Below are 21,613 nucleotides of genomic sequence, written 5' to 3' on the forward strand. Positions count from 1 at the left end.
CGCCCCCCCCCAAGACACGGAGGCTAAAACGGGGAGAGAGAGTCACACATAAAGCACAGGCGAAAACGCTCACTCTCCGACCCGGAGCGGCGTTGCTCGCTGCCCCCCCTCCGCCGGAGCCGGGGGCTGGCCGGGGAAGGTGGCTCCGTTCTTCCCCGGTGGCCAGTGCGGGGTCTGCGGCTGCCCGGCGAGGTTCCGGCTTCCCCGGGGCTGGCAGGGGGAGCCCCAAGAACTGCAGGCCCGCCCCCCCTTCCTCCTCCTCCTTCCCCTCCTCCCCCACGTGTCCTCCCGGAGCCCAGCGGCCTGATCCCAGCACCCCCTGCCACCTCCCTCCTCCTCCAGCTTCACCCGCTTCCCCGGCGGCGTGGAGAAGAGCAAAGTTGGCGACAGCGGCCGGGGGCTCTGCCCAGGTGAAGGGGGCGCCGTGGGTGGAGGGGAGGCACGCCGCGGCCCTGCAGCGGGGGCGTGGGGGGAAATAAAGAAACTTGCTTGCCGCGGCCCCCATCCCGTGCGGGTTCTGGTCTTACGTGGACCGAGCCCTCGTGGCGAGACGCGGCAACGCCGCCGGGACCTGGGCCGGTACCGGGAACTGGACCCGGACCGCGCGCCTGGGTCGGCCCAGCGGGCGTAGGCAGCGGGCCAGGCCGACACCCAGGCAAGGGCGGGGTGGGCGGCCCGCACACCGGACCGAACTGGGGACGCCGGTGGCCTGGGCGCGGGCCGAACCGAGACCCGGCCGAGTTGGGTGGCGAAGTAGGACGTGGATTCGGGGGCGGGGCGCGGCGGGAGGGGGAAAGCAGGCCCGGCTGGACTGGCCTGGGCGTGGGGGCGGGGGGCGAGTTCGGGGCACTTGCTGGGCTGGGGACCGAGCGGCAGGGCGGGGCGGCGCTAGGGGCTGAGCCGGACCGGCGGGGAGAGGGCGAGGGGAGGGGGAACCGGGGGTGGAGTAGGGGCGTGGAGTTGCGAGCGGGGTCTGGCCTCGGCCGGGGGCGAAGGTAGATCGGCGGGGCCGCGAGCGGAGGGAGGGAGGCCCGCGGCAGCGCGGCGGCGGCGGCGGCGGCGGCGGCGAAGGCCAGCTTCCGCGGAGTTTGTGCCTGGGCTTCCCGGGCTCCGGCCGCCTCACGCGCACAAATGGGGTTAGGGGACCGACTGGTAAGCAACTCCGAGGGCTAGACGGTGTTCGGCGGCGATTCCGGGCAAAACCAGGGAAGACGCCGTCTGCGATTATGCCGCACCCCCCACCCACCTCTTAGCATCTGGATTCTGCTCTCGGGAGGTGGGGGGGCCACGGACCCTCCCCGCCACAACCCTTTCACTCTCCACCATTCCCACCACCTCCCCTCCTTCCTCAGCCATCTGACTCTCCTAGGGATATGCATTTGGGGGGTGGGGGGTGGGCGGCGACGGGGGGCATACTTTCCCTCCCGCGGTAGCAGACTAGTTCCTATCTTATTCCCACCATGTAATGTCGCTTGGAGTCGCGTGGACGTTGGGGGTTTAGATCATCTTTACTCCCACGCCCACCCCACCCCCAAGCGATTTGATCGCTTTTAAGGAAAGGGACAAATCCCAGGATTTCCACGCCTGGGATGGGGGTTGAGGATTGGGATTCACCTCCCCTCCCCTCGCTTCCACTACCAACCCCTCTTCTCTCTGAGCCATTTCCACGGGTATCCGAACCTGGGGGTGGGGGGAACGGGATTATTAACGTGCTTCTCTGTCTCTACACAGGGTCGGCGTGGCGGAGGACAGCTAGTCTCGGAGGGAAAGTAGCCACCAGTCCAACTCGGGTCGCCCCCACTATTACTTAGGTGAGGCAGCAGTGCTAAGAAGGGGATACTAATGGGCAAGGGATCGAATATAAGGGAGGGGTCTGGGTGGTCGCCCCTGAGGGACTCTGTGTCTGTCTTGGCGGTGTGAGAGAGGCAAGCCCTGGCTTCAGAGGAGGGGTTCCGGGGAGGGAGATGGGGGGGTGGCGACGACGGGGGGGGGGGGGGCGGGAAGAAGGGGGGAGTCACGCCCTGCCTGCGAGGGGAGCCTCCCTTAGGCCCCTGGGAGGAGGGGACTGAATGCGTCTGCTCGGTGCTGCCCAGCAGGGGAGATCTTGGGTCTCTGGATTTGCACACTGGATCGGGCACCAGTGGCCTGAGAAAGTCAGATCGGGGCATAAGGTGGCGAGGGTTGGAAGAAAGAGAGAGGAACCCCTGGACACCGGCGCACTGATCCTCTCCCTTCCTCAACCTCCCCCTTCGAGGGGCGTCTGTTGGGGGGGGGGGGCGTGGGGCTCTTGCTGCCCCCTTGGATTGAGCGCCTCCGCCTCTCCCGAGAGTCTAGCTTTTTGCCCGGCTTGCTGCAGCCACCGCTGTCTCTCCAGAATCCGCTCGGTCCTCGCAGCGATCCCCTCCTCCTCCCCTCCCCTCCCAGTGTCACCGGGGCTGCTTGGCTCTGCCCCCTTCGCCGCCGCTTGCTCCCTGCTTTCGTCCCTCCCTCTCTTGCTAGCTCCCTCCCTTCGCCTCCTCCTCCCCATTCTCCCCCCTGCGCGAGCAGCATTCTGGGAGTTGTAGTTCCGTAGAGTTCGGGCTGGCGCCTCACGCGTACCCGGCTGGACTTCACTTCCCGTCGAGCCCTGCGACCGGCACCCACTCCACCAGGCTTCGCTCGCACACACAGACACACACACACACCGCTCTCCCCCTCACTCTTTCGCTTGCCGCGGCTGCTGCCAGTGTGTGGCTCTGTCTCTCCTCCGCTTTGCTGAGCCCTCCCTTCTTCCTCTCAGTTCCTAGAGTCCGACCGCCGCCGCCGCCGAGAGAGAGGAGAAGGAGGTCGGTGGCGATAAGGGGCGGAGGGGGGCATCAGATCGCGGCGGTATTAGGCGGGTGGCGGTTCTGAGGGGGTTAGAGGGAGCCCGGGTGGCGGCCTGAGCCTCCCCGTGGAGCCGACCCGGGAACAGGTGCGTCTTTTTTTTTTTTTCCCCTCAACCCCTCCACCCCTTTTCACTCCCCGGCTTTCTGGTATCCTCTCACCCTCTTCTTTCTATCTTAAGCCTTTCTTCAGTCCTGTCCCTTCTTAGCCCCGCGGCCGCACTGCCTGCCCCCCGGGGGCGCCGTGCTCTTCGTGTCCCCGGACGTAGCGCTCCCTGGAGCTCTCTCTGTTCTCGCCCCTCCCTTCAGGACAGCTCCCCTCCACTTCCCACCTTCGTACCCCATCCCTGTCCTACCCTACCCCCTCCTTATCCCCTTCTCCCTTAGCCAGGTGAGACTTGTTCGCCAGGATAGCCTAGAGTCTTCTTCCCGGCTGGGCGGGGGTCTCCATGGAAACGGGGGTCGGTTGATCCTGAGAGGGGGGGAACCATTGGAATTACCCCACTCTTCCGAAAGGGAGGTGGAGGCTACGGTCTTGTTAACTCCCTGGCCCCCTCCCCCTGCCCCCCCCCCCTCAAGGATCCGACGATCCGAAGGGAGGCTGGCCGGCTGAGCAGGGCGAGAAAGGGCTTGGTTTTTTTGGGGGTGGTGGTGGTGGTGGTGGTGGTGGTGGTGGTGTCCGTGATGAAGTCTTGAAGAGACCGACAGAAAATACCCTCCAGCCTCGGAGGGAAGGTGCGACGGGTGCTTTTCAGGGCTGCTTTCTCCCGGTGTTGGGGTGCAGGAACCGTAGGGTAAGGGGTACCCCTAGGTGGCGGCGGGGCCTGGGTTGGGAGTGGGAGTGCTGTGATGGGGGCAGGGGCAATTATCCGAGTCCCTGAAAAAAGGCGGGGGATGACTTCGGAGCGCCCTGGCTCCGCTGCCCTCGCTGTAGGGGCGGGGGCCGCCGGGCCGGGCGCGGCGGGGAGGGGGCTTAAATTGAAGGAGGAGGAAATCGGGGGTAATTCGCACTAGCCCCGGCAAGCCAGGGGGAGATCGGCGTGCAAACCCTCTACCCGCTTCGCGCCAGGCCTGGAGGCAAGGGGTCTGAGAGAGAAGCCGAAGGCTGGAAGGAGGCAGGCTCCGGTTACGGGGCCGGGTTTCGGGATCAGGGGCAATCCCCCAGCCCTTGGAAAAGGAGGGAGAGGGATGGCCGCGAACCCCCGGGCTCCCCCACCCCAGGTCCTAAGGGGCGTGAGGAGAAACGGACAGCAGGCCCGGCGGAGCTGGATTCGAGCGGATCGCGGCCGGGGCGGGGGGGGCTCCGTGGTGGGCTTCGGGGGGAGCAGTCCGGCAGCGGGGCGGGCAGGCGGGGCGTGGGGCTCCGGCGGGGCGGGGCCGGGGCGGCGCTGCTGCTGCCGCCGCTGCCGCCGCCGCCGCCGCCGCTGCTCCTGCTGGGGCCGCCGCAGCCGTTGCCGCCGCCGCGGCTTCTGGGCGGGGAACGGAGGCCAAAGGGAGTCCCGTGCCGGGGCAGAGGGCGCAGGCTGCGCGCGGTGGGGAGGGGGCCGTCCTGGGGGCGGGGGCAGGCGGGGGGTGGAGTCCCCGACGGGGGGCGGTACAAGCCGGGAAGACGACGACGAGGAGCCCCGGGGGCTGGGTGCATGGAGGACGAGGTGCGGGGAGAAGGAAGGGGGGGAGTAGGTCCCGCGACGGGCCTCGTGGGCTTGGCTCCTCGAGGTTCTGCTTCGGGACAGAGCCCTGCAGGGGTGCCCAGGGGCCCGGGAAGGGAGAGGGAAGCGAGCTGGACGGTGGCAGGGGCCCTCCTCTCCAGGGTCCCGCCGAGAGGAAGGCTGGGCCAGAGGGACGTCCGGGGCCAGGCTGGGAGGAGCCGGCCGCACCTCGGCTCGGGGATTTAGCGTTATGGAGGTGCAGGAGATTGTTGTACGGAAAGATGTGATCGAGGGGAAAGGCGGGAGAGAAGCTCACTGCAAACCCCGGAGACCCACAGCACAGGCCAGTGGGGTGCCCATCGATTCTGCCCGCCCACCCCGACTCCCCCAGTGGAAGCACTATGTTTTTTGTTTTATTGTTTTGAGATTTTCAGTTTTGGTCGTTCGAAACTGTCGATGTGGTGATACTTATTCATTCTTGATGCCTCCTAGAGTAGATGGTAAAGGGCGGGCGTACCCCGGCGAGAACGCGTCAAGCCCAGGGTTTAGGGGCTTTTTTCGAGAATGTAGGTAGGAGGCCCGGTAACTTGGTGTTACCGCTAAATACTCTAGAGGCAATTTGGAGGTCGCCCCTGTGGCACAGAGGTGGAGTACCGTTTCAGAAATCTTCGGTGGAATTTCTGGGGGTGCAGTTGTAGGTTCGTGTTACTCTGGGTTAACGCCATGCTTCTTCCAACTTAGAAGGCAATTTCTCAAATTCGCGCTGCTGAAACATTTTATGGCGGAAAAAACAGGCGGGGGGTGCATTGGAGTTGGAAGCAGATTAAGTTGATAATAAAATCCCAAGGTTGGAAGGCACTTTAAAGGTTATCTAGTTCTCTGTTTATCTCTCCTGTCCTTGAATGTTGGGTTACAGGGAGCTTTGTTATGGGGGACATGGTAGGGGGCACAGTGGAGGATATTTGGGACAGAGTTTAGGGGCCCTCAAATTGGAGGGTGGTGTCCCCATATGGTACTAAAGACGGCCATAGCATGTAGGAAAGAAATTTAGGGGATTCTGCTGGGGGTTAAGTGGGGTAACCCAATCCCAGGAAATACCCAAGAGCTCTAAACAGAAGCAAAAAGTTGAGGAGGAACCTGTAAAATTCTGATGGCCAAGCAAGCTTAGTAGGAAGGACTGGAGGAAGGAATAGCTAGGGGGTTGCGTGAGTCAAGTTCAGAGAATCGAAGGTTGATGGTAGAATTTATGAAGGAATATGGTCAATCTTGACTAAGTCATGTGGATATTGAATAGGCAGGCCCTCATCGTTTGATAGGGTGACTGAGGCAGCTGCCCGTGGGGTAAATGTCAAAGACCAGGCGTCCAGGTTTTAGGACACAGAGCCTTACAAAAATTGACTCCTTAAAGACGGCGGACCCTGTCACCAGGTTTACAGCAGGAGTTGTCAGTTTCTTTCCGTTCTGGAGCTGAGAAGAGGAGTCAGAAAGTCATTGATGGATAAAGGGGGAAGGGGACCCTAATATCAGGATTAAGGAGGACTAGCTCTTTAGAATAGGCCAGTAAGGAAGGGAAGGCAAAACGTTGGGATGGGGTAGAGAAAAGCTAAGGCCGTGGCAAGCTCTGCTGTTGCAGTCTGGATTGGCCAGAGTGGAGAGGGAGTCCCAGAAGAAATGATAGCTGCATCAAGGGCACACATATGGATCTGGCTATTTTTATTTGCTAGGAAAGGGTAGAGAGAGTGGTATGGTCTTTCTTGAGAAGTAAAGGGAGTTCCTCCAGGGGTGTCTCTATTTTTTTCATGATGCAATTCACTCAGTAGGAGGGGAAAATAAAAATTAAAAAAAAAAGTTTAGTACAGGTGGCAAGAGGATCTCGTGACATGATCAGGCTGGATTATGGGTTTTAGGGAGGGGCTCCTTTGAGGGGAACAGAATTATGGGAGAAAAGGACTTGAAGCTAGAAAGAAGGAAGGCAAAAGGAGAAGTCAGGAAGAGGGTTGGTTGGCCAGTGAAGGGGAAAGAAAGGTGATGATTCCTGGTCCCATGTTAGGGCCAAGTAGAGACAAAGTAGAATCTTGCCATATCCAGGATAATGTTTTCCAAAGTAAAGTTTGAAAAATCTTTAGGGTTTTTTATACTTGTGTGCTAGAATGACTAAGTATAGGGCAAGAGATAAGGAAGATCTTGAATGAAAAATAGGATTGGGGAGTAACAGGCTTTTAGGAAGAATTGTAAAGATAAGTATATTTATCCAAAGGAACTAGAGAATGTAGAGATGGTTTACAGGTTAAAAACCACAGAATGTGAGAAAAAAAGGACTAAAGAGTCAAAGGATGAAGGCATTTATTAACATGTCATTCGGAGCTGGTGTTGGAAAAGGTAAAAACTTACCGTTGATAGCTACTGCCTGGTAGGAGCCAGGAGGCAGGGGTTAGCAGGGAACCAGGGCTTACAGGCCTATGCATTAATTAGAAAATCTAGACCAAAGTAAGGATACTAAATGCGGGAAGGGATTCACTGTCATAAATAGAATGGCCTTGAAAGGAGAAAGTGGGGATACACCAGTTTTTCCTGTCTGTGAGTGGGAGGGATCATAGATATAAGGAGGTGAGAGATGGGAATTCCAGGGTGAAACAGGATAAAGAGCAATGTGGCATAAGGGCCTTGAGCCAGAATTGGAGGGTGAGGTGTGGGGGCATGGAGGAGAAGCTCACATGGGGGGGGGGGTTGGACCTTAGGGCATCTGAAATTGTGATTCATTGGTTCTAGGCTAAGCTAAGTTTGGAATGGAATTGAACAGCCACAGGAGTAGTGAGCTATTTTTCAGGATTAACCAGCATTCACGATTCAGAGACAAGGAGGTTGTGGTTGAGGCTGGGTGGGAAAGTGAACATTAGAGTAGAACAGAGAGCATCAGGAGAAAGTACAGGGTTGTTGGGATAAGATAGATGGAAAAGCAGGGAAACTATGGGTACGGAAGACACTTTGACAGTAGTTTTCAAAAAGAGAAGAAATGTCTTAATGCCGGAGTTCAAATTAGGTGTGAGTCGATGCTGGCCAGAATGTTTAACATCAGATAGCCACAGAAGGAGGATATAAGAAGTCATCTACCTTCTAGCCACTAGGATGCTAGTCTGGCATTTTGTATAATCTTGCATAAGAGTTAGGCTATTTATTTATTTATTTATTTGAGATGCCGGGGCTGGGGATTGAATCCCGGACCTTGTATGTGGGAAGTCAGTGCTCAACCACTGAGCCATATCGGCTCCCCTGAGTTGGTGTTTTCATTTGTTTGCTTGTTGTCTTTTCTTTTCTTTTTTTTCCCCTTTCTTTTCCTTTCTTTTCTTTTCCTTTCCTTTCTTTTCCTTTCTTTTCTTGAGGCACCGGGAACCAAACTCAGGACCTCCCATGTGGGAAGCAGGTACTTAAATGCTTGAACCACATCTACTCTCCAAGTTATGCTTTATTAATGCCAGTTTTTGAATGGGCACCCTTAAAATAATCTACAAAACTGTTCTCTTTCTGAAGTGTACCCTTTCCCACTGCTCACAACTTAAAAACAATCTTTCATGATGAAAACTTTTCTTTGGCAAACTGAAGTTGAATTCTGGTCAAGGGCAAAATTTAACCCTGTGTTTCCATCCCCATCATTCAAATTTGTACTCTTTCTCTTGCGCTCTCTCTCTCTTTGAATCAGAAGCCACTTTTCCCCCATAAAACATTTAAATATGGATAATTCTTTTTTACAAGTGGCTACAGGCTACATGTCAAAGTCATGTTTTCCCTGGTCAGTTAATTGTGATACATTTGAAGAGACATGATGTGTTATTTGCAAAATGTGATAATTTTCAGATTGGCACTTTAGAGTATGTGAGGCAGGATACGTCTTCATTTAGATCTTAAGAAGACCTTAATCTAAGCATCCGTGAAGAATCGAGAGTACTAAGGGGCAGGCAGAGCTTTGTGTTTCGGGCTTCTTTACCAACTGTCTGCTAAGAAACAAACTTTGCTTACCTCATTGCTAAGGTATGCCTAGAAATCTTAGTGCCATGTAAGGGTACAGCCTAGTTTTGTTATAACGCTGGTGTCAGGACCAGGAGAAGAAGTGGCTTTTAGTTTTTCCAAGTACTATGGAGAAGTGTGCTATCCATGACCATGATCCCAAAGGTGAGTTGATGTACTCCATACCTGGATCCATGAGATGATTAGGTGTTTTGTGATGATGAGGCTTTACTCAATTTAACTTGGTTGCACCATGCACAGGTTAGGATAGTGCAATGACGCTCAAACTTTCGCGTGCAGCAGAATCACCTGGAGAGCTTTGGGGTCATAAAGCCTTAGCATAGAGTCCTTGTACTCTCACTTGCTAGCTGGGTATCATGTAGCAAGTCACTTAACTTTCTGGAGCCTTGGTTTCCTCACCTCTAAAATGAAGATGCTAACACCAATCTCACGGGGGTGTGAGGATGGCATGGTGTGATGTACATATGGTGCCAGGCACATAGTCAGTACCCAGTAAGTGGTATCTATTACTGTATGATCTTCTAAATGTTCTTAATCAATTGCATATCACTTTATGGTAAATGTGGTGGCAGAATGAAAACTATCCCTAGCTCCCGAGCTTCCCTTCTGTCTTGATTCTCTGTTGTGCTCTTTTTCTATATTCCTGTTGTATTAGTACACATTTAATATTTGCAAAGTGGTAGGAAGAAATAGCTTGGCTCATCACTGCATTATTGCATCCACCTTTGAGGTGGAAGTGGCAGCTTCTTCAACAGCTGTGCTGTAACTCTGTTCAGTATTTCAGGGCAGGAACTGAAGACTGGCTATTCAGTTGAAACTTGAGTGGAAATTTTGGGCCGTGCTTAAAAAATGACCCAAACCTTGTTAATAGGGTGACATTTTAGAAAACCATTGCTTTCTGAAAAGGGCTGATGTGCTTAATTATGACTGGTTGGGCTTTCCAGCTGTCTGTGACATCTGGAAGTTCTACAAAAGCTGGTAGATAAAGCCCGGGTCTGGTATGGCTCTGTGACAAGGATGTTGATCAGTGATCAAATGGAAGAGAATAATATCTCAAATAACTGAGGTATCCCCAAACCAAACTTCTGAGCAAGGAAAAATGATGGCAAGTGAAATAGATTCCCTCTCTGCAGCAGGGATGGACTTGGATGCCAACAGTCAGCTCTCTGTAAGCAATGCCAATATAGGGGGAGAAGGGTGGCAAGCCAATCTAAAACAGTAGGTCAGTTAACAAATTGATCATTTCCGTTTGACTTTGGAAATGCATTATTATTCTCTACCTTCCCCCCTCCCCAGCAGATTTACCTTCCTATTTATATTCTGCTTAGGTAAATATTCAAATGAGTTGTTCCCTGAGCACACATCTACTGACAGTGGCAGAAGGCAGTCCATAAGTTGGCTGGGTGTAAAAATTAGCTGTGGATAAACCATGCTCAGATCATTGGAAGTTGATTTTATTGTTTTGCCCCAGCCCAATTTTATTTCTGTGATTGTCTTTGTCATGCAAGTAAAGAAAGAAGAGAAAGTTTATGAACAAGCAAAGGAAATAAAAGGAATCCATGGATTCAGTGCTTTTTGTATGGGATTCTTGGTCTCCGTATGACATAGAGAGGATTTCAGTTGTTGCCAGTAACTTAGCAAGTATTTATTGAATACATACTGTGTGCCTTGTATCATGCTAAACACTATTGGGTAGGGGCTATAAAAGAAGAGAAGTAGAAAATATCCTTTCTAACCTTGAGGAACCTATAGACTGGTAGCAAGTTGAGTCAATAAGGAGGGTTTGAGATTCTGTGAGCTAATACTATTTAATAAGATAGTTTATATATGTGTGTGTATATGTATAAATAATAGTATATATATTAGTGTGTGTATATAAATTATGTGGTATATATTTGTCGTGTGTGTGTATATATATATATGTACATACACTAACATATACATAATATATTTAGTTAAGCCCTTATCTAGCTGGGTCTGATGTGGGAGAGTAGAAAAAATAATAACCCGATAATGGCCTCTCCAAGTACTTGTGTAAGAGGTTCAGGAGAGTTAGTTAAAGAAAAAACACACACACAACAAAAGTTGGGTGAGGAGGAATCCTCATTAGAGTCCATATCATCGAAATCCCGTATCATGAATGTGGTATAGGGAAATGGAGACACCAGAGGGCCAGTGCCCTTAGCAGGGAGGACAAGGAAACATCACAAAAGGGATTCAAGTCTCAGATTACAATGATTCAACTCTAGAGTGAAAGACCTAAATATTCAAAATGGTCCTTCTGAAGACCAAGACTGAGGAAAGCCAACTCTTATTTTTGATCTAGCAAAAATTAGAAGTGCTCAAAACATGACCTTAGTTACGTAGGGCAACCTTTTGAGATGGGTCTGCATTTTGAAAAAGGCCGATTCATTTATACACTCTCTTAGGTATCTATGTGTGAAATCTAGAAGTTCTACAAAATATTGTAGTAGAGCCCAGGTCTGGTATAAAGCTCTGACGGGGTGTTTTCCCTAAATGGAGTAAAATAATTTCCTCACGGCAAGAAATGGAAGTGAGGGGAAACGGACTTGGCCCAGTGGTTAGGGCATCCGTCTACCACATGGGAGGTCCGCGGTTCAAACCCCGGGCCTCCTTGACCTGTGTGGAGCTGGTTCATGCACAATGCTGATGTGTGCAAGGAGTGCTGTGCCACGCAGGGGTGTCCCCCGCGTAGGAGAGCCCCACGCGCAAGGAGTGCGCCCCATAAGGAGAGCCGCCCAGTGCAAAAGAAAGTGCAGCCTGCCTAAGAATGGCGCCACCCACACAGAGAGCTGACATAACAAGATGACACAACAAAAAGAGACACAGATTCCCGTGCCGCTGACAACAACAGAAGCGGACAAAGAAACAAGACGCAGCAAATAGACACAGAACAGACAACCAGGGTGGGGGGTGGAGGAGAGAGAAATAAATAAATAAATAAATCTTAAAAAAAAAAAAGAAATGGAAGTGAGTACTATTTGAATAGTAGGAAAAAAGTATCATGGCAGTGGGTAGAAAAGCTAAAACTACCTGGGGATATGAAAATGTGATAGGTTAGTTACCCTTGGTCCTGTCACACACTTTCATGTTATTCTCAATTTTAGATAGGAACTAGTTAATTCCCATTTTACAGACGACATTGTAAAATAGTCTAAGGTGGCTGAGAAGTGAGGCCTGGAAGTGCTCTCCAAGTTTTCCCACCTTGGGCTATAGGGGTGAAAGTATATTGCTTTTTCAAGGGTAATGTTGCTGTTTGATTAGATGGTTCAGAATGGATTGACCCTCAAAGAACTGGGATTAAGTGCTAGCAAGGAGATTGAACAGGGTGTGGCCTAGGTTTGGATGTTGACACTCACTGAAGAGCTCTCTAGGGAGATTGCAAACTCTGGGCACTCCATTCAAATGAATGTTCAGCCTTCCCACGACCTTGACTTGACTATTTTGGAGATAACTGCATTCATCTGAAAAAGAGTAGATTCTAACAGCTAACATTCCTTTGTATCCAATCTCATAAATGCTTATAGGTAAGACTTCTTAAACATAGAGGTACCCAAGAGTCTATGAAGTTACCCATGCTGGAACCATGTACAGGCAACTGCTTAGCCTTGTTAGTAAATACAGGAATTAATGTATCTGAGAACAGGATACAATTTCCTATGTAAGACTGATCCCTTGGGATAGACATAGAGGAAATGTTTGGATAGAAAAATGAGGAGAACTAGAAAGTGCTAGAATAGTGTTAGTTTGGCAGAAGGTTGGGATGAACAGCTCAAAGAGCCCTCCTTCCTCTAAATTGCCTGGCAGATTATTAGTTGATTGTGTTTGTGTGTGGAGTGGGGTGCGATAGGGGCTGGGGGTGATAGAGGAACCATTTAACATGAAGGTAAGCAAAGTTAAGTGATTGGATCATGTGTATAGGACTGAGTGTCAGAATGGTGATATTTAGTTAATGATAGGAAAAAGTGAGGGGGTATAGAAATTGGGGGCGGGGGGAGCCTGAGGAGCATATTAGAACATATTTATATGGAAAATCATTACGTTAGAGCAATTTAAATTAAGAGGACTTCCTTATTGGAGGGCAGGGTTTAGGGTATGTAATTAAGTAGGGAAAACAGTAATGTTAGTCTCCTGTTGACTGCACATGGACTGAGCTAGAGAGACAAGGAGATCTGTAGCAAGAGTTCCATACTAAAGGCAGGTAAATTCTTCCTCGTTGGGTATGCGTACATTTTCCTTTTGAACACAATGATTTTAAGAAGTTTTGACCTTTCTAAAGGCAATCCAGTGACTGTGCAGAAATGATGCACTTTTCACTTTGACCCTAGGACCTCAACTTCAGTGGTCTTTTGGATCTCCTCGGGGGTGTTTTGGATGCTGCTTTTCCCAAAATGGAATAATGGGGTGGCCTCTCTTTTGCTTCTGTGAAATTTGAAAGTGAATGCTTCTGTCTTATGGGAACTTTTTACCCAGAGTACCGTGTTTTCTATTGGAGCAATAAGTCCTAAAGTTGGTTTTCTTTACTCATTAGTCATCACTGACCCAACCCTCCTCCTTTTTTTTTTTAATTGATTTTGTAAAAATATTACATCAAAAAAACAATATGAGGTCCCATTCAACCCCACCACCCCCACCCCACCACTCCCCCCCCAGCAACACTCACTCCCATCATCATGATACATCCATTGCATTTGGTAAGTACCTCTCTGGGCATCTCTGCACCTCATGGTCAATGGTCCACATCATGGCACATACTCTCCCACATTCCATCCAGTGGGCCCTGGGAGGATTTACAATGTCCGGTGATTGTCCCTGCAGCACTATCCAGGGCAACTCTAAGTCCCAAAGGCGCCTCCACATCTCATCTCTTCCTGCCATTCCCTATACCCATATCAGCCACCATGTCCACTTTTCCCACTCCACTCCAATGCCACCTTTTCTCTGTGGACCTTGGATTGGTTATGTCCGTGGCATCTCTATGTAAAGAGGAGGCTCAGATTCCACATGGATACTGGATGCAATCCTCCTGCTTTCAGTTGTAGGCACTCTAGGCTCCATGGTGTGGTGCTAACCCTCCTCCTTACTGGCCACTGTCCACGCCTATCCTCTTGAGGCCAGATTCAGGGCCAGGTTTCAAGAGGAATATTTTCCAGCTCTTTCATTTTCTAAGCCATAATTGCTTCCAGGTCACCAGGCAGTATGAACCAAAAGAAGTGTGGGGGAGTACTAACCAGATTGAGTTTAACCAAGACCTTCTTAATCTTGAGTTTCTAGTTTACTGTCATGGTGGTGGAATCCAACAATGAATAAATGGGCAGGTTTCATGCTGTGTGTAGAGGGCCTCGTTGTGTACCATATGTTTCCATCTCCTATAGTTCTTACAGGTGAGGGGTCTTCTGCCACCAAGAGACCTACATGGTTCTGGAGAACTTGTCAACTGGGTGAAGACCTTGTCTGATCATTTTAAGGTTAAAAGACATTTAAAACAGTGTCTACCTTGGTCAAAAACATCCATCAGTTAGATGCTTTGTTACCTCCTTTAAATGTCCTCTTCCTCATAAGCATGATGACCATGCTTTTGCTTGTAAGTGTTGTGAAATCTTGCTTGTTTGGGCATCTTCATTTCAAAACACAATAAAACATGACAAAATTCCACCCCATCTGTTAAATCTCCTTTAAGATTTTAGTTCTACCCATCCTCTATAACCACCTCCCCTTTATTCTGACTTGGGCTACACTTTGATATTGTTCTTCCCCTTTTGACAACATATGTTCTCTAAACTTTTCTAAAATGTCTGTCTTCAGTGTTTCCCCACAGTGTTTCAGTTTGGCCCGTGATGGTGAAATATTTCAGGTTCCCCTATTTCATTTTTTTCCCTTTTGGTTCTTATATGCCATGGGCTTTTCTTTTATGCCCTTCACACCTGCCTTAGTCTTCTGGTGTTTGTATATTTCCTTTTGGATTTATAAAATATAGTTTTTAAAGATCTCTGCTGCTTTATTTTTTCTCTTCCACTACCTGCTCATACTCAGCTTAGCTGCTGTCCTCCTCCATGTTAAAGTTACTACTTACCTCTTAGTCCATTTTCCTTTTGGTATTCCTCATTCCATAGTGTGGATATTATGTCTGAATATCTACTTTCTGCGCAGCATATGACTGCCCACTTGTTGAATTCATTCCCTTGGATGTTAGTTAGTTCTTCTATTTCTGTATAATGCCTGAGTCCCCTAAATTGAAAAGGGGCTTTTCTGCCATGTTTTTTCTTTCAGCCAGTGGGTCGGTGGAGCATGTGCTATCCAGTGTCCCCACCATGAGTTGAAGGCATATTCTGAGTTTTTTCCCCCAAAGTGGATACAACTCACAGTGGTCCCACTGCCTTCCACAGAGTGAGCAACATTTGATTTTTGGGCCACACAGCTGTTCATTTCTTAAACAATTACATGGTGATGACATCTGGGAGAATCCTTTGAGGTGCCTATGCTTCCTGGGTCACTTGGAATTACCAGGCTTCTTGCAAGTTCCTTTGAGGAACTTCTGTGCCTTTGATCTGATGGTGGCCCCATCAGGAACCTGTTGTTCATGCCCCCATATGAGTTCCCTTTCCTTACTCTCTGGTTTGGGAGGACCAGTCTAATCTTCTTAAGGGAACTTCTTACCCCAATGCTCTCCTGCCCTATGCCTTCTAACACTCCCCTCTCTATCATCTACAAAGGCTACCATTACCTAGCAATAGTGGGCTTCAGCTGGGCAGAGGTACTACCCTGACAAAATCATAACACAAGTTGGAGAGGCAAAGACTTAAGCAGATACTTCTATCTTCAGGGTCTCATGAAAATGGGGGTCTCCAGTTTCAGTTTTGCTCTCAAGGTAATCAGGAAGTATTGTGTGATCATTATCTTGGTTTTTACTTGTATTTTATTTATGGGTAGAGAGAGGTGGGGTCTGAAAGCTCTTGATCAAGGTGCTGACAAATGACATAGTATATGTTGTGTGGTTTTTAAATGCTAGGCTTCCCTTCTGATTTCTGTCCCAGGCCCTACAAACTTCTAATCCTAAACAGAACAAATATAAATGCAAGAGTGAAAAGTTAAGCAGCAACTAAAACTTGTACTTGATGTTGAAATATATCTTATGGCAAGAACGGCCCCTTCTATTGCCTGAGTCCTCTAATGTGTCACAGAGAGAAAAAATGAGCAAAGTACCTGGTGTATCAGCCAACAGGCTAGGCTGAATTGTTGTTTCTTAAGCTGGGATATTCCAAGATACTCTCAGAAACAGTTGAAACTAAGCCCCCTCTCGATATAGAGGTGGAATGGACATAACCATCCCAGGGTCCACAGCATGGAGGAATAGAGTATGGATTAGAGTGGACTTACTGATATTCTACTATGGAACTATTGTGATTAGTAATGGAAGAAATTGTAGCATTGATGTGGAGAAAGTGGCCACCGTAGCTGCTGAGGGTAGGGAGAGGGAAGAAGAGATATGATGTGGGGGCATTTTCAGAACTTGGAGTTGTCCTGGGTAGTACTGCAGGGACAGATGCTGGACATTGTATGTCCTGCCGTGGCCCACTGGGTGGACTGGGGAAGAGTGTAAACTACAATGTAAACCACTATTCATGTGGTGTAGCAGTGCTCCAAAATGAATTCACCAAATACAATGAATGTCCCACGATGATGAAAAAGGTTGTTGATGTGGGAGGAGTGAGGTGAGGGGGATGGGGGGTATATGGGGACCTCTTACATTTTTTAAATGTGACATTTAAAAAAAATAAAGATAGAAAAATAAAAAACTTGATTAACCAGGGTTGCAAGAAATGGGGACCAGGTGAACTGATTTGTAAAGCAGCCAAGCCGTTTGTCTTGCCCCTTGTTGAAAATCATTCGAAAATTATGAGTTGACTCACATAACTGTCTTAGTAATGTTAGAAGATAATTTTCAGGAAAAGGTGAAATCATGAGTTTTGTACAGATAGAAAAATGAAAAGATTTTATTTTACTCGTTAATCAATTGGGGAACCAGACAGATGTTATAACCAGTTCAAAGAAAAAGTCAAAAAGCACAAATTTATACGGAGCAAAGGAATTGAATTGCAAATGGAGGCAAAACTGGTTTTTCCACAGGGGGGAGGGAAGTCAATCCAAACTCTATGGGACAAGACAGCGTTTGCATATCCACCAGTTACCTGCAATTTATAGAGTTGTAAAACACCCAAAGACAATGAAGAAGGCTAGAATCAGGTAGCCTGGAAGGGTGTGCGATGGACAAGGCATAGTTTTTTTCATTGAAGTACAAAGTTTTTTTCCCTACAGCAAGTAAGCATGCTGAACCTTTTCTCTCCCTTCCTTCTTTTCTTTTTTCTTTTTTTCTTTCATTTCTTTTCTTTCTCTCTTCCTGTCTAATTGATTTTGCTCCTTGTAATTTCTCAGGGTCATCACCTCAATTCTCATCCAGAGTTCAGTTGCATATAACATTACATTTACTGAGTACTTACTATATGTAAGGTACTGTGGAGGAACCAGAGACTAAAAGACCTTAAGTAGCTAATTGTGTGGGGGGAGACATAGGCATGCCTTGCCATCCAAAGATCACTGCATGGCAGGGAAGACCAAGAATCGGTGCTGTGGTAGTGGTATGAAGTAAGTGTTTGAGAAGAACCAGAGAGGGAGGAATTCACTCTGATAGGGGCTGTGGAGATGACATGATGACTTTTAAGCTAGGCCTTGAGGGAATGACAGAGAGAGGTGAGGAGTGCGGGCATGGGGAGAGGCCATTTCAGGATGAGGAAAACAGCAGAGTCCTGAAACTAGATGGTCTGTTTAGGGGTCAGGAGCCTGGGATGGCCAGGGTGGCAGGAAAATGGCAAGATGTGGCAGAACAGGAGGCTAGTCGGGAGGTCTGAGGCCAGGTTCATGGTGAGCCCTGAAGGCTGCACTAAGAAATGCAAACTTGATTCCTCAGGCAGAGGAAAGCTCTTGAATGCTTTTGAGGAGGGGACGGGGTGACTGTGATCGAACTGGTGCTTTAGGAGATGAATTGATTGTAGAATGAAGAGATTGGCAGCAGAGGGATCAGTTAAGAGGTTATTGTAATATTCTGGGTGAGAGATGATGAGGGCCTGCATCAGGGTAGTGGCAAGAGGGGTAGAAGGAGAGGATGGAGAGGGCGTTATCAAGGTTTGACTTCTGATTGGATATGCTCAGGGAGGGAGAAAGGGAGTTGAAGACAATGCTGAAATTCCCAGGCTAGGGGTGCTATTAAGTATGACAGGAAACACGCTGGGGTTGGGGAAGTGGGGAGCATGTTTACAGGAACAGATAATGAGTTCAGATTGAGATGCGTTGTGTTTGAGGGAGGCAGTGGACATCCTGTTAGCAACAAGTGGCTGGCAGCTGGAAATTCTGGTCTGGGCCTAAGAAGAGCCATCAGGGTGAAAGACAGAGAGGGATACTGAAAGAAAACAGAGGCAGAAAGACAAAGAGTAGAGGGGAAGAGGAGGCCATGGTAGAGGGAAAGAGAAGGAGGAGGAGAGTGGGGAGAGACTGAAGGGATAGTGAGAGAAATGGGTGAAGGTGAGATGGTGGGGAGGGGAGAGGATGGGGGTGGGGTGAGGAGAAAGGTAGAAGGGAAGAAAGTTGGAAGAGGGGACTGTGTGGTGAGAGAGCTCTGAGAAGAGAAGGGGGAAGCAGGGATGGGGTGGGGGAGAGGGCAGGAGTGAGGAGGAAAGGAGACCCAAGGAGTAAGAGGAGGAATGAAGAGAGACTAGGGAAATAAAGATTGCGGGAGAAGGGAGAAGGGAGAGGGAGAGAGATATAGGTGGTGGTAGGAAGAGAAAGAAGGGAAGAATGTTGGAAAACCGGCCTGGGAAGAGATGGTAGAGGGGGGCAAAAGTGAGGGGAGACTGAGAGCAAGATGAAGGCCAGAGCTTACTCCATGGATGCCAAAGTTTCTGGGAGAGGAAGAGGGAGATTGGTTAGCAAAGAATTGAACTACAGAGAAGGGCCCCAGAAAAGCCAGCAGGCACAGGGTCGGGAAAGCCAAGAGAGGGGAAAGTAGGAAGGAAAAGGGCAAGGGAAGAGGCAGTGAGTAGGAATGAGGACCAAGAAGAGAATGGGTCTGTCCTCTTCTGCTGTCCTTTCTTGCCACCTCTCTCCCTCACTCACTTGCTCTGCACCAGCCACACTGACCTCCTGGCTCCCCTTTGAGTACTACAGAAGCTGTGGCAGCCACCTGCCGTAGGACTTCTGCATAAGTTGTTCCCTTCACCTGAAATGCTCTTCCCCCAGATACCCACGTGGCTCATTCTTCCACCTCCTTCAGGTTGTTTGACTGTCATCTCCTTGGCAAGGCCTAATCATCCTATTTCAAATTGTAGTTGCTATCTCTGTCCCACCTGAGACCATGCCCATGCCCCTTGGCATGTGTTATACCTTCTAACATACTATAACCTCAGACTATTTAACATGTTTATTGTCTGGCTCCTCCCATTCGAATGTAAGCTCCACTGTCTTGTCTGTTTTGTTAATTGTCGACTCTCCAGTTCCTATAAACCATGGTGGCCCATAGTAGGAGCTCATAGGAAGCTTGTAGTAGGAATAAATAAGTGATGCTGTGTTGGTGGGCAAGCTCTGAAATCTGTATAAAAGGATAAAGAAAACAAAACCTTGGTGTGGTGGTTTTACTGTGATTTTGCTTCTTTCTCTGGAAAGTGGACAATGGCATAAAATTTTGATCAAATTAGGGTCCTGTCCAGTTGTACTTTGCCGAATAAGGATTTTAGCTAATAACCGAACTCAAGAGTTTAAGGGTCTTGAGACAAGCTCATTGGATAAACCTCTTTTTTTCTTCGATGCCTTATTTTCTTTAGAAGGTGAATTGATTGTGTGGTGGTCCGTTGCAGCAAGAGCTGGGTACTGGCTGGTGAATGGAGTGGTAGGTCAGGGGGATGATAAATCGATAAGAAAGGACAAGGACTGAAATGTGTGGTTCTTGATGAAGCACTGCTTTTTTCTGTGGTCAGAGTACAAGGAGGTTTGAATTTGATTTGGAGGGGAGCTTCCAACCAGGTTAGATATATGCATTAAGTCCAACTTGAAATTAGAATAGAGTAATTTTGAAAGGCTTATAAAGAAAGCGTGTGTTTCCTCTGGAGAGCTTAAATTGCCTGCGTCACTCAAATACTTCAGTACCCACGGATTAGAGCATCGACAAGCAAAAGATCCCCAGTAGTCTTTCCACACACTGTTCATCTACGGGAATGACCCTCCAATTGTAGTTGGTTAGGCTGAATGTGTGTAGAAAAACATACTGTCATCTCGTTTATCTGCACTAGATGGCATTTCTTCCAACACTCGAGCCTATCTGTCTTTAGGATAATTTAGAAATCACTCTAGGTGATTTTTTAAAAATCGCTCTATCCTGAAAACTATGGATTCCTGGAAAGCTGGTGCTCCTTCATTCCCATTTGGACCTTATTTTTCCATAGCAGGCTGGCTCGTTAGAGAGACTGCTTTGATGCTATAATTACCTTTATTTAAACGTTGCCATGTAAAAGGCTGCTAAAGCGGCTGTCCCTGTTACAAGTTTTGAATTTTTTTTTAATTCTTTCTCCCCAGGGGTGAGTGGCCACAGCAGGTCCTATCTGGGCGGTGACTGGCTGTCATGATCTCTACGGCACCGCTCTACAGCGGCGTGCACAACTGGACTAGTTCTGACCGGATTCGCATGTGTGGCATCAACGAGGAGAGGTGAGGAGTCTGGAAAGGCGGCTGGGGCTGGCCTCCAGTGAACAGCATCTGGGGAGGGACCCTGGAGAGGAGACCGCTGATTGTTTTGATCTTTGGTCTAAGCCTGGAAGAAAGTCCACATGATGGTTCAGCTTTACCTAGAAACTCTGAGAGTGGGTGTCTTAGTTTGCCAAAGGGCTGCTGATGCAAAGTACCAGAAATGGGTTGGCTTTTATAATGAGAATTTTTTTAGGGTAAAAGCTTACAGTTCTGAGACCATGAAATGCCCAAATCAAGGCATCAGCAGAGATGCTTTCTCACCCAAGTCAGCTACTGGTGATCCTGGTGTGTTGCCACATGGTGAAGCAAGATGGCAGCCAATCTCTGCCTTCCCCTCTGGGCTCACTGTCTCTCAGAACCCAGCTGTGGATGACCAGGCACAGGGCTTATCTCTTTCCAGGCCTCCTCTCTCAGTCTTGGCTGCTCTGCTTTCTTCCCAAGTTCAGCTGTGGACTCTCAGGCGTATAGCACGGCTCAGTTCCTCAGCCTTGAGCAGCTCCGTGGGCCCAGCCCCTTGGGGACCTCTTTCCATGCCTCTGCACTCTGCTGATTCCAGACTTTGGGACCTTTCTCAGGCTCTCTGGGCTTCTCTGTTTTCCTGCAGTTTTCTCTCTCACATAGCAGAATTAATCTGGCAACTTCCTTTCTCTCTGCGTCTCCTTTTGTATAAGCTCCTATAAGAGGACGGGGACCAACCTGAGTTATGCCTCACTGACGTAGTCCAATCAAAATCCATTCCTGTGGGTGTGAGGCCACACCCACAGGAATGGATTAGTTCAAGAACAGAATATTTTTTTGGTTTCACCAAATTCAAACTGTCACAGTGGATTTTATGGCAATTAGTGCCTTCTGGCTGCATGAGGTAAATGACAATTCATCATGAGATACTTATGGCATATCAAAGGAAGATAAAACTCTAACTTAGGTTAGACTTGAGAGTTGGTGATGCTTGCCTGGTCTCTGGGTTTTCACTTTTCTGGTCATCAAAATACTTGGTTGTCCAATATATGCCATTTCCTGACTGTGTCCCATACACAGGGCACTCAAAAAGGCCTTCAGATTTTATACTCAATTTTCATAACTCTTGGCCAGAGAGCTGTGCATGATGGTTGCCATGCCTCTCCCATTTTTAAAGAAGGCATTGCACACCCATGCTTGTTGGTGTTGAGCTGGTTTTTCTATCCATCAAGTATTTAAATCCATATGCATCACATAAATCATGTAGAACACAGAACAATGTGGCTTTTCCTGGGATTCAAGATTTGG

General features: G+C 49.0%; 1 protein-coding gene across 2 annotated transcripts in view; it reads left to right on the forward strand.

Moving 5' to 3' along the window:
* The first annotated feature begins 347 nt into the window (after positions 1 to 347).
* BCORL1 (BCL6 corepressor like 1) overlaps positions 348 to 21,613 on the forward strand; it is a 69,437-nt gene continuing 48,171 nt past the window's right edge. The window contains exons 1-3 of one of the 2 annotated variants that reach the window (XM_058292302.2): positions 348 to 410; positions 1,732 to 1,811; positions 20,177 to 20,308. In XM_058292302.2, coding sequence (XP_058148285.1) covers positions 20,223 to 20,308 — 86 coding nt within the window. In that variant the 5' untranslated portion in view covers positions 348 to 410; positions 1,732 to 1,811; positions 20,177 to 20,222. Of the gene's footprint in view, positions 411 to 1,731; positions 1,812 to 2,694; positions 2,826 to 20,176; positions 20,309 to 21,613 lie in introns of those variants that run through there. The other variant, XM_058292300.2, reaches the window with a different exon arrangement.

This window comes from Dasypus novemcinctus, chromosome X, assembly GCF_030445035.2.
Source record: "Dasypus novemcinctus isolate mDasNov1 chromosome X, mDasNov1.1.hap2, whole genome shotgun sequence".
Lineage (NCBI taxonomy): Eukaryota > Metazoa > Chordata > Mammalia > Cingulata > Dasypodidae > Dasypus > Dasypus novemcinctus.